Below are 12,520 nucleotides of genomic sequence, written 5' to 3'. Positions count from 1 at the left end.
TGGAAATGTAGAGCCCTCATCTTCAAGTAGCTCAGACTTGCAGCCTGTTAGAAGTTCTCCAGGTGGGCCAGGCCAGAGAACAGATGCCCTAAGCTTTGGTTGTTGTGCACTTCTGCTGGTGTGGACTGAGAATCCATTCAGCTCTCATCAACCCTAAAGTGATCTGGAAGCTTTCTGTTTAACTTACTGATAGAGCTAAATAGCCATAAGCACAAAGAATGAAGATTTGCTGGAGAATGGGCTGAAGGTACCATTCCTTTCCCTCAATGTAGAAGGGCTGTTGAGGAGGACAGACCAGTCACACTCCGAAACTTAGGTTCCCATCCCAGACAGTTGTGAAGCATCCAGAAAGCACACTACAAACCGTAAGGGGCTACACTGAAGTGACTCATCATTTTTGAGAATGGAGCCAGCGGGTGTACCTCTACCACCTTAGTCTTCTGTGATCCTTTTTTTTTTTATTTTATTTTTTATTTTTTTAATATTTATTCATTTTTGAGAGACAGAGAGAGAGAGAGAGAGAACGAGCATTAGCAGGGGAGGGGCAGAGAGAGAGGGAGACACAGAATCCGAAGCAGGCTCCAGGCTCTGAGCTGTCAGCACAGAGCCCGACGTGGGGCTTGAACTCACGAACCATGAGATCATGACCTGAGCCGCAGTCAGACACTTAACCGACTAAGCTACCCAGGCACCCCATGTGATCCATCCTTTATTTTGCCAGAACACCGCTGCAGGGGAGAAAGCTTGTTGAACAGGAGCGTGCTCAGTCATGAGTCTTTCTTCTTGACTCCAGGGAGGGTTGGCTTTACTCCCTAGGGGGCTGCTCAGAAGAATTTGCTGTGAAAGCCCTGGGTGAAGCCCCTTTCTGAACCCCTGAGGAGGAGTCAGTCCTTACTCCTCAGAGTAAGGAGAGTCCTTACTCTGCTGAGCTACAAGTCATGTTCCTGAAGAGAGTAAAGAGAACTGTAACCTGAGGACTGTTTACACCTCTTAAAAGCAAACACAAGATAGTCAAGAGGTAAAAATAAAAAAGTCATTAACAAGGCAATGCAGATACTCCCATCTTTATCAAGGCAAAGTTGTGAGGCAACATGTGGAGTTGGATTCAGCTTTCATAGCCCAGCTGGTCATGACAGTGGTCAGAGGGGCTTACTGATGATAAATGGACCAGACTGATTTTTTTGTATCCACTGGCATCCTGGCATCACAATGGCACATTTCTGAAAAATTGTTTGAGGTGGGGTGGAGCGAATGTCAAACAAATATTGTTTTTTTACCCCAAGTACAGAACTTGTAAATCAGTCACCCTAATTGTAGGTTTATGCATTTTTTCATAAACCATATTTGTTACAATGAATACCTAAGTCTTCATGAGCAAGTAGCAAGGATACAGAAATAAGAATACTATACTAGTGAAACAGTAAGTCCTTACTGACCGTTTACAATGTGCTAGGTACTGTTCTAAGTTCTTTTGATATATTAACTCATTAAATTTCACGGTAACCCCATAGGTTCTATTATTGTCCCCATTCTACAGAGGAAATGCTAAGAAAAACTAAATGACTTGATCTATAGAGATAGTTTTTTTATTGTCCAAAAGAGATACATAGCTTTTTTGCATAAGCAACAGTATGGGAAAGATTTTGTTTTCCACATGGTATTGCCCTTAGGAAGTGGGACTGTGGGCCATCTGGATGGCTCAGTCGGTGAAACATCCGACTTCGGCTCAGGTCATGATTTCATGGTTCGTAAGTTCAAGCCCCACGTCAGGCTCTGTGTTGACAGCTCAGAGCCTGGAGCCTGCTTCAGATTCTGTGTCTCCCTCTCTCTCTCTGCCCCTTCCCCACTCATTCTCATTTTCTCTCTCTCTCTCTCTCTCTCCCTCTTTCTCTCAAAAATAAATAAACATTTAAAAAAATTTATAAAATAAATTAAAAAAAGAAGTGGGATCATTTATACAATAGGTAAGAAGCTGATGACCTATGTCACCTTTGGTGCAGCGAGATATGAACGTATACCCCCAGGGTTACAAAGCAGATATTTCCTTTGAGTTCTAACTAATACTTTATTTAAGTATTTAAATATTTAAAATGTGCTATTTTTCATTCTACTTTGAAATGTATATTCTTAATTGCTTTAACCCAAATGTGTATGGAGACCTCCCCCCTCCCCGATTTTTCAAATAAGATGCTTATTCCTGGAAAGATTTCCTGTGGCGTTTTTCATGCCACCTGGCACACTGCCCAGCATATCACTAGGCCTTTGGAAAAGACATGAAAATGCTGCCACCAACTTAAGAGTTGTACACAGACCTAGAGTAAAGCCTAAAATGACAGTTGTGGCTGATGGGTGGCCAGGTGAGTGGTGGGCTCGAGAGCCAGACTCACCTGAGCTCTGGTCTCATTTCATCTTCACTCGGGCAGTTTATGAAGCTTCACTGACCTTCAGCATCCTCATCTGTAAAATGGGAATCATGTCATGTGCTCTGCTTTAGGAAACAGTCCTGGTCATTTTACTCCTTGGCCATCTCTGACTCTACTACCTTGTTGGACCTTTCTTGCTGAGTAGCTTCAGAAAACTTGTAAAGAAAACTAGCCACTTTTAAAGGCTGCTAAAAATGACTCCACCACTGGGAAAAGATTGCTCTGCTCCATGGCCTTTTAACTAGCAGGGAGTGCCCTGTTGAACTGTGCTCTGCTAAAGCAGAAGCTCACTCCTGCCCCCTCCCGCACCACCCCCCCAACCCGGGAGCTATCCCAGCGCCTACTGCTCCCCCTGCAGGTGTCTGCAATGTTGACCATCAGAACAAAGCCGGCTACACTGCCGTGATGATCACTCCCTTGGCTTCTGCAGAGACCGACGAAGACATGGCTGTCGTCTGGAAGCTCTTAAGAGAAGGAAATGTGAACATCCAAGCTACTCAGGTAAGAGGTGTGAACGTGATCCCCTCTTTAATAAATGTGGGTACCTCTCAGTTTTATTCTGCCAGTGGGGTGAAAAATTGCATGTAGATCCCTGTAGAGTTTTTAACCCAAGAAGGCTGGGCCCTCCAAATGGCATCCATCCAAAGCCTGTACATTTGGTTTCCTCAAAAGCTTCTGAGACCCAGACAGGTTAGGACAGAGATCAGTGAGCTTGTAATCTGTGTCCTGGTCTGAAACTGGGCAAAGTCCATCTGGACTGGACGTCTTGAACAGTTAGCACCAGCAGGACATGAAAATGCTGAAAGGCATTTGTTGGTTGTGTAGAAAGCCTCTGCAGGTGATCAACCTCCATCATGAGTTAGAAAGCAGTTCAAAGGGTTAGCATGTCTCTGTTTAGCTTCTGGGCCCCTCTACTTGAGAGGATAGCATAGGGGCATGGTCCTTAGCCCGAAGGGCTTTGAGTTAGACAAGGCTCCATATGGAACAATGGGAACTCCTCAAAAGACCACTTACCCATCTTTGACCAATATGAGAACAACAGAATGCATGCAACTCTCTTTCCCCCCAGAGTGATCAGAGATGTAGCTTAACTATCAAGAACTGTGAAGGGTCTGAGATTGTACTCTAATGCTAACAAGTTAGCATGCTACAGTGTCATGGACGCTGGCAGAAGACATGAAACTCCTGTGCCAGAGATGGACAGTGTATTACTCACAGCAGGAAGAGTAGCCATGGCATCGGTATTTACACCAGTTCCCTGAGCCCCAATACCCAATTCCCACAGGTGTGAAGAGGGTCAGATCCCTGTACATGGAGTAGGTTGTATTACTGGAAAGGAACCCTGAGCTTAGGAAACCTGAATCTTTTATATTGGATAGTGAGTATGATTGCCCTTTGTTTTGGAGAAGACGCTGTCTCTTTCTTCCAAGGCTGTTCACTATACCAGCATCTTTAAAAAGACAGTCTAGGGGTGCTTGGATGGCTCAGTCAGTTAAGCATCTGACTCTTGATCTCAGCTCAGGTCTGGATCTCAGGGTTGTGACTTCAAGGCCCGCACTGGGCTCCACGCTGGGTGTGGAGCCTACTTAAAAAATAAAATAAAGCAAAAAATAAAAAGACAGTCTAGAACAACAGAGCAGATAGTGTCTCACTCACAAAGTATGCAAAAACTTAGAGACCCATAAGAAAGTGCCTCCCAACAATATATTTAACTCCCTTGTCCCCCCCACCCCCAGAAAGTGACTGCAGACAGTAGCCTACCCAGATAGCAAAGTCACTTTGCACACTTTATCTAATAGTGATCCTACTGATGGCAAGGAACAGACATTTGTAGATCACTTTCTGTTTTTCAAAGTATTTTCACCTAGAGCTCCTACCCCATGGGATTTAATAAAGCTGCTTTCATTTTAAAATGTTTGCCATAAATATGTTAATTTTTTTTTTCTAAATTGGCCCTCTTTTAAGAAGGGATGCTCATCAAAATCAAAATCAATGCCCTTTTTTTTATAGATGCTCTAGGAGGGCATGGGTCTCATCCCAGGTTGCTAAGGAGGGAAAGGAATTCATAGCTGCCACTGCTCCCTTCAGCTCCCTCCAGGGCTTTTACATATTTCAGCTGCATATGAGCTGCAGGTACCAGGTAAATAGTGCATTAGGAGGCTGGGAGTCTCCTAGGCTAAGCTGTTTATTTCTCTTTGAATCTCCAGGATCAGCACCGTGCCTGGCATATAGCAGCACTCTGTAAATATCGTTGAATTAAATTGTATTGAACTGGACCAGGAGGGAGGTGAGGAAGGCAGGGGCCCCAAGCCAGGCATAGGGACAGACAAGAGGACAATCTACATAAGTCATCTGGCTTTAATACCACTTGGAGAGAGGGGTCTTGATGGAAATCTCCTGATCTAGTTAGGCCAGTAAAGAAAGAACAATTACTTTAGGGCTGAGTATAAGCAAACCAAAAGGCAAACAAGGCTTCTCTGGAAAGATCTATCTGGGTGCCAGAGAAATGGAGAACCAGGATACCTAAGAATACAATCCCACATACTGGGTATTTGTCACACATTATCGCTCATGCTCATAACAACAATAATAGCTAACACATGCACAGCACTTGTTAAGCACATGAGTCTCAGAACAGCCCCATGAGGCAGGTAATATTGTTGAGCATTCCCATTTCACTAGATCAGGAGAAGCCATTGAGAGGTTAACTCAATTCACATAGATAATAGTTAACTCAATTCACATAGATAATAAGTGACACAGCCAGGATTTTCCTGATTGCAAACCTCCTTTCTTTTCTCTAAGTCCCAAAGTTCTGGGCAGGGAAGCATAATCCATCAGTGATCACAGACCGGCCCTTAATCAGTGAGCAAACATATCAGCAAACATGTCCTCAGCACTTTTTACACGTAGGACTTGGTGCTGCTGAGAGCCACAGGGATCTGAAAGGAGGGAAAACATAGTCCTTGCCTCATTCTTACAACCTTAAAAAAGCCTGGTGTCCAGTGAGAGACAAGCCTGACTTACCTGGAACCCAGGAGAACCATAAGGGAAAAATATAATCAGGTCATTTAATAGGACTATGTACATAAAGGAAAATCTATGAGAAATAAATGGCCCATTTATAATCAGCAAAATTGCTACCATACGTTGTTCTATTTACACCCTTTATTTCACTGGATTCCCACAAAAGCCCTGTGAGGTACACAGGACAGATTATGATGATAATTTTTAAGAAAAGAAAAAGGCAAGATTCAGGGAATACAAGTGATGGGGCCAGAGTCACACACTAGGAAATAGGAGAACCAGGGCTTGGACTCACTTTCTGACTTGAGGCCACTGCCACATGCACTAATGATTACAGGGATGTGAACAGTTGTCAATGCTGTTGACATTGACTTGGCTGGCTCAAGTTAGAAGAGTATGCAACTCTTGATCTTGGGGTTGTGAGTTGGAGCCCCATGTTGGGTGTAGAGATTATTTAAATAAGTAAAAAAAAAAAAAAAAAAAAAAAAAAAACAACCTTAAAAAAAAAGTTTAAATGGTGATAGATTAGCAATGACCATAGGACCATGCGGGCAGAGATCTTGTCAAGACAAGAGGGTTCTAGGTATCACTGAACTGAAAATACCAGGGGTGTTCTGAGTAGACCAAGGCTTCCTGCAGGAAGTTAGGCCAGGGCAGAGAGTAAAAAGCCACAGTACAGAAGCATTCAACCCTTCATTTACTCTATCATTCCATGTTTATCGGCATGTACTTGGTGCCAGGCACTGGGGAGACAGAGATGAAAAAGGCTTAGTCCCTGCCATCAAAAATTTCACAGTCCACGAGAAGGAGAGAGATTGACAGGTTGCAATACCAAGTGGTAAGTGCTGTGTTATGTATCCCGTGCCTGGGGTGTTAGCAGAGGGCTCTAGAGAGGATGTGGCATTTGACTAGTGTTTTGGCAAAGCAGAAGTTTGCCAGGTGGAGAAGGATGTGTCCATTACCAGGGGCAGGAGGAGATTCAGATTCAATGGTCATTTTCTGGAACCATCTTGCCCAAGCATACCCAGGCTGGAGAGGGGATCCTCACCATTCCCCTGTGCTCTGTGTGGCAGGGAGGCCAGACTGCCCTGATGCTGGGAGTCAGCCATGACAGGGAGGACATGGTCCAGGCACTGCTCAACTGCCAGGCAGATGTCAACCTGCAGGACCACGAGGGATCGTCGGCGCTCATGCTGGCCTGTCACCACGGCAACGCCGACATGGTGCGGCTGCTCCTGGCACACCCAGCCTGCGACAGCAGCCTGACCGACAAGGTGAGACTTCCAGGCAATTAACAAGTAGGTGTTTCACTTCCCTTCCCGAAAAGTGCCTGCCCAGCCAGTAGAATTCAAGGAAGCACATGTCAGAAACAATGGAATCAACCTCATAGCACTGTTGTGGGACTTAAATGAAATGATCTGTAGTAAATGCGGGGAGCCTTGGAGCTGGGAACCCCCAAATCCTAACCTTTCACACTATCCTGAGGAAATGTGCCCAGGCCTGGCCTTGGCCCTGAACTGGTCACAGCAACAACCGCATTTGGGCTTTGGAGCAGCACCTTGGACAAGGGAGCTTTGCTACCCACGGGGACTTGAAAGGCTGGGGAGGAACCAAGTGCAAATTATGTCTACTCTCTGACAGTGATACACCTTACAGGGTGGTGCATATCATCAACCGGCCGGCTCGAGGTCACATTGCCAGGCACATGCTTCTTAAATAAACGTCTTTGTAAGGTGATGGAGATGATGATCACAAGGATGATGGTGGTGACGGCTGGTGTGATAACAATGATGGTGGCCGGCACGTCTCTAGGGCTTGCTCAGTGCCCGGTACTGCACTAAGCATTTACCGAGGATCACGTTATTGAAACCCCACAACAACCTTATGAGGTTTGTCTCTGCTGACGCCACCCATTTGCTTGTAAGGAAACAGAGGCAATGAGTGGTTAAGTAACATACCCCAAATCACACAGCTAGTACAACCCAGCTCCATCAAACTCCTTAGAGTACTGTCAGGAGCCAAACCCTTTCCATGCGTTATCTCACTAATCCTCTCGATAATCTAGTGACGTGGATACTTTGATCCCCATTTTCACTGATAAAGAAACAGAGGCTTAGAGAGTTTATGTAGCTGTCATAAGGTCACAAGCTTCTGGTTCTTGGAGGAAGGACTCAAGCCCAGGTTCGACTTCAGTGTCCTTATTGTTGGAACTATAATGCTTTACACAGACTTGTCTATACTTTCTTAACACCCACAGTTTGAAGGGAAAAAGGCCTGGAAAGGGGAAGAGTCCCTCCCCTGCCCAAGGACAGCCCCCCTCACTGGGCCACATCTGAACTACCTGAGATTGTTCCATCAGTGACTCAAGCTGCTGGGTCCCTCACACCACACCCAAGAAGCTCACACCCTGGTCCAGTGTCTTTAGGTCCCCTGAGCCCCAACTCTACCCTACTTGTGGCCCACTCACCTGCTCCCTGCTTGGGTCACACCCCAATTTCCCAAAGGTGACTTGGGTGAGACATTTCATGGGGACAAGGGGACTGCTGACTGAGGCCCTACCAAGCACCAAGCCCTGTTCCTCCAGGTTTACCCTGAAGGGTGGGGTCCAGCCCTTGTCATGGTCACCATACTGTTTCAATGGGCACATATCCTATGGAGACTTAGACACAGGTTTGGATGACTTAATAATTTCCTTGGAAAACTGAGAGATAATTCATGTCCTAAAATCAGTTTCTCTTATCCTACCACCATTTAAAGGTTGATATAAATGTGGAACCCCCAGAATAGCCAGCAAGCACTTTCTCTAGGTTTAGAAGGTAATTTGAGAAATTGGTCACCCAGCCTTTTGGGGGCTGATCAAGAGATGAGGAAGAGGAGGTGGTGAGGACTCGTCTCTGGATCCCGAGGCTTACCCTTTGAAGGGCTTACTCTGGCAATGGGTGCCTCCAAAGCACCCATCAAGTTGAAAGCTTCTTTTAAGGCAGAGACTATACCTTGCTCATTTTTGCCTGATACATAGTAGGTTCTGTCATATCGAAAGACAACCCAACTACCACCACACACACACACACACACACACACACACACACACACACACACACAGTGTGCTGGCTGCCTGAGCCCATCCCATTTCTTCAGGCCTCCAGTGTTGCCCAGCAGGAACTTGCCAAGCCAGGTTCCCACTAGAGCTACACACTGTTGCCTTGTTCCCAGGGCTCTGGCAGAGGCATTTGAGGGATTCACCCACCCCAGGTGGTCTCACTGGCCACACTTTCTGAGCTGAATTGGGTCCCTCACTCTCCAGGTCTGCAAGTGAGAAGCCCACAGATACAGGCTGTCATCTCCAGATGGGCCCTCTTCAAAGGTGCATGGGTCCCCTGGGACTGGCCTGTGGCTCTTTCCCATAATAACAGTAATCACACCATCTTTGTGCTTACAGAGAACCTTAGGGTTGACAGAGTGCCGCAATGAAAACCAGAGCACGGGGCCTACAAAAACCCAGGTGCCTCTCTTCAATCGAAACTACGCAGGCTGCTTTAGAAAACCCCCCCTGCTTAAAATCTTTGCTTTGTTCCCGACTCGCCCAACCTAGGAACATACTCACTAGGAGTTAGGCTGCTCAGGCTCTTCATCAACTTGAAATGAATACCTCTCGGTTATCGTCCAGCATTCCCTCTTTCAGCAGTGCTTACTGGGTGCAGACCAAAGGGCAGGCACTGAGCCAGGTGCTGGGATATTCTTTCTGGGCCAGTAGCCACAGGTCAGATCTAGAGTCTGACCTGGTGGAGAAAGATTTATCAAACGGCGCCAGATACCAACTTATAAATGGTGGTAAAAGGAAGGTACAGTCATGAGGCCTTTTCAGAGAAAGAAGCTGTTATGTTTTGTGAAGCCCATGAACATCCTTCGGGGTCCGGCTGAAACGCCACTTCCTTCCTCTGCTTTCCCCATCCCTACACACACACACACACACACACACACACACACACACACACACACACATCATATACACACAGAGCACCATCCTCTTCTCTGATCTGTGTTCCTCTTTCAACTTGTTTGGCTCTTTGCCATGCATTATAGTGATTTACAGGTGTGTGGAGCCCTGATGGGAGCTGGACTCCATCCTGGTGAAGACTGAAGAGCTTTAGGCTGAGGGTGAACACGTCCCACCTGCTTCCAGGAATTTTCACATTTTAGGAAGTAAAATTCCACCCATAGACAATAGAGCAGAGAACAGTCCAGTGGGGTCTTGGGTGCCCCCCCCCCCAATATGCTAAATCCATGAGTATTTATGAAGCAGAGTATAAAAACATTCACACTAACTGGGCTACATAAGGGTCACAGATAGCCTCACATCGGGTTTTGCCTCCTAATTCACTTGGAGGCAAATGAATTACCATAAAAGTGGTTTGGGAGCTGTTGAGATTTCAGAATTCCAGAATGGGATTGAGCCATTCATACAAGAACATGGCTGCCATCGCAGAGCTTAGCATCCACTGCATTGAGTTGGCCTTCCCCGCCACTCTCTGTAGAGAATGGCCCATGTTGTTGGCTGAGAGCCCTTCTGAATACAGCTTCTTTACAGAGTGGGCCTGGCAGCTTCCTGCATTATTGCAGCAGTGTAAAAAGCACTGTGGTATCATGTATCAGGTGTAAAAATGGGTATGTCCTTTTATGCTGTAAGCCCACTTCTCTAAGAGTTGGTCCTTAAGAAACAGGTAGAATTGGGGAAATACCGTCTGCACTATATTTATAGTGGTGAAGACCTAGAAATGTAAGTCTCCAATAGAAAGGAAACAGTTCATTAACTTATGGAATATTAACACAGCCAATAAGAAAAATTTTAAGAAGAGGGAAAAATCTTGTAGTGTGCCATGGTATGTTAAAAATAAAAGCAGACTTGGGGGGGTGCCTGGGTGGCTCAGTCAGTTAAGCATCTGACTTCAGCTCGGGTCATAATCTCTCAGGTCCTGAGTGAGAGCCCTGAGTCAGGCTCTGTGCTGACAGAGCAGAGCCTGTTTGGGATTCTGTCTGTCTGTCTGTCTGTCTCTCTCTCTGCCCCTCCTCCACACACTCTATCTCAAAAATAAATAAACATTTAAAAAAGTAAAACGAAAGCAGATTCAAAATTGATATATACTATCATTCCTCTATGTAAAAACCAACGACAAATTTGCACAGGAGAAAAGACTGGAGGGAAACATACCAAAATGCTAACTTTCATTAAGGTCTGGGCAATGGAAAAATGGAAGAGTTATTTTCTTTCCTCTATTTTCCAATTTAAAAAAGAAGTATTAAAAACCATGTGGGAGGGGCGCCTGGGTGGCTCAGTCGGTTAAGCGTCCGACTTCAGCCCGGGTCACAATCTCGCGGTCTGTGAGTTCGAGCCCCACGTCGGGCTCTGGGCTTCTGATTCTGTGTCTCCCTCTTTCTCTGCCCCTCCCCCGTTCATGCTCTGTCTCTCTCTGTCTCAAAAATAAATAAACGTTACAAAAAAAAAAAAAACAAAAACAAAACAAAACAAAACAAAAAACCATGTGGGAAAACAAGCAAACAAACCGTGTGACACTTCTTATTTCCATCGGCACAGATTTTCCAGAAGTGAATGATGCTTCCATGGAAGGGAACCCATTTTTCGTGAGCCTCATGCCATTCTAATCTCCACCTCTCCTAGGGTCACTGGATGCTTGGAATAGACTTCAATGCCCCATGCCTACCCAGTCCTTCCAACTCACCCTTCTCTGGGGCAGGAGGCAGACACGATAAAATTGTTTCTCCTTTTCTTTCTTCCCTGTAGGCTGGCCGAACAGCTCTGTCCATCGTTCTGAAATCACCCGCCCATGTGGAAATTGCAGGGCTTCTGCGGGCCCACGCAGAGCAGGGCAGGTCCCTGGGGCCGTAGGGGCTACAGAAGAACTGGCAGCTGGGAACAAAAGACTCCTTCTCTGGACTCCTTCTTAGCCCTTGGAGAGGGCATGGGTCAAAGCCAGAGGGCCGCCCTTCAAGAGAAGAAACTATGTCAAATATGCACATACATTCCTGTTATATAATTCTGCTCATTAGAACGCTTTGTAGTTTTTGCCTTAGGCCAAGCCCCAAAACTACGCAGGCTGCAGAGCAGGGTATAAGGTGCAGGGTGCATTGGTGTTGTCTAAAAATCCCCAACATCTTCAGCCTTGAATTCCTCATGACTCTATCCTTTGTAGCACCATGTAGCGAGCAGACAGGCAGGAGCACATTAGCAAAGCAATACTTTTTACATGGAATTTTAAAGTGCACCATCTTTTTTGTTTTTTAATCAGTTACATGAATATGTCTGATTAAATATGCATGTCTAGAGAGGATTGGGTGGGGAGGGGAGGGGGGGGTTTGGGGGGAGGTGGATTTAAGCAGCCACCCTGGCAATCATTCTCTAGAGGACCTTAGGAGAATCACCATACTGACAGCTGAAACTGAACAAACCCCATCTGGGGCCTTTGTTTGGCTAGGGTTGATAGAGAAATCTTAAATTCAGGCAAAGTAGAAAGAGCATATCGGTATCGATGCCAGGTATACAGTCTTGACCATTTCTGAGTCATTAAGTGGCCCCAATTTGTGCCAGGGAAATTGGAATTAATTAGGAAATCCAATCCAGTGAAGCACACCACATGTATTTAGGCAGAGCCTAGTTACATCAGCTATTCTGAATCTATGAAAGGAACAAATAGGAATGAGCATCCTCCTGGGGATAGGCTGTTGTCATCTAGAAGCCACCACATTACCTCTGGAGCCATATCCATGGCCTCATGAGAGTCCTGGCTCCTTTCCCCTCATAGACCTTGAGTGAACTCTGAGCCCTCATGAGGCACTGAGGTTTCTGAGGCTCCTGGTTGCAAAACCTGTCACTTTGGACTGCAGCAGGAGTGTGGGAGCTGAGCAGGGCATGGCCCTCTCTGGGCTCACTCCTCTCTCCACTAGACAGACAGTTCTCTCTTAAACTTCCATAATCCCAGGGGCCCATATGTGCATGGCTTCTACTCAGTAACTCACACAAAGTTATCTATGAATTTGTTCTTAAAGTCTCCTAT

The 12,520-nt window shown here is 45.9% G+C and overlaps 1 protein-coding gene across 6 annotated transcripts in view; it reads left to right on the top strand.

Annotated features, from left to right (window-relative positions):
• Window positions 1–12,520, top strand: part of KANK4 (KN motif and ankyrin repeat domains 4) — a 72,148-nt gene extending 59,628 nt beyond the window's left edge. For all 6 annotated transcript variants that reach the window (XM_045477630.1, XM_045477631.1, XM_045477632.1 and 3 more), the window contains 3 exons: window positions 2,782–2,924; window positions 6,524–6,724; window positions 11,251–12,520. In XM_045477630.1, coding sequence (XP_045333586.1) covers window positions 2,782–2,924; window positions 6,524–6,724; window positions 11,251–11,355 — 449 coding nt within the window. In that variant the 3' untranslated portion in view covers window positions 11,356–12,520. The remainder of the gene's footprint in view (window positions 1–2,781; window positions 2,925–6,523; window positions 6,725–11,250) is intronic.

This window comes from Leopardus geoffroyi, chromosome C1 (genome assembly GCF_018350155.1).
Source record: "Leopardus geoffroyi isolate Oge1 chromosome C1, O.geoffroyi_Oge1_pat1.0, whole genome shotgun sequence".
Lineage (NCBI taxonomy): Eukaryota > Metazoa > Chordata > Mammalia > Carnivora > Felidae > Leopardus > Leopardus geoffroyi.
This window is presented reverse-complemented; position numbering and strand designations above follow the sequence as displayed.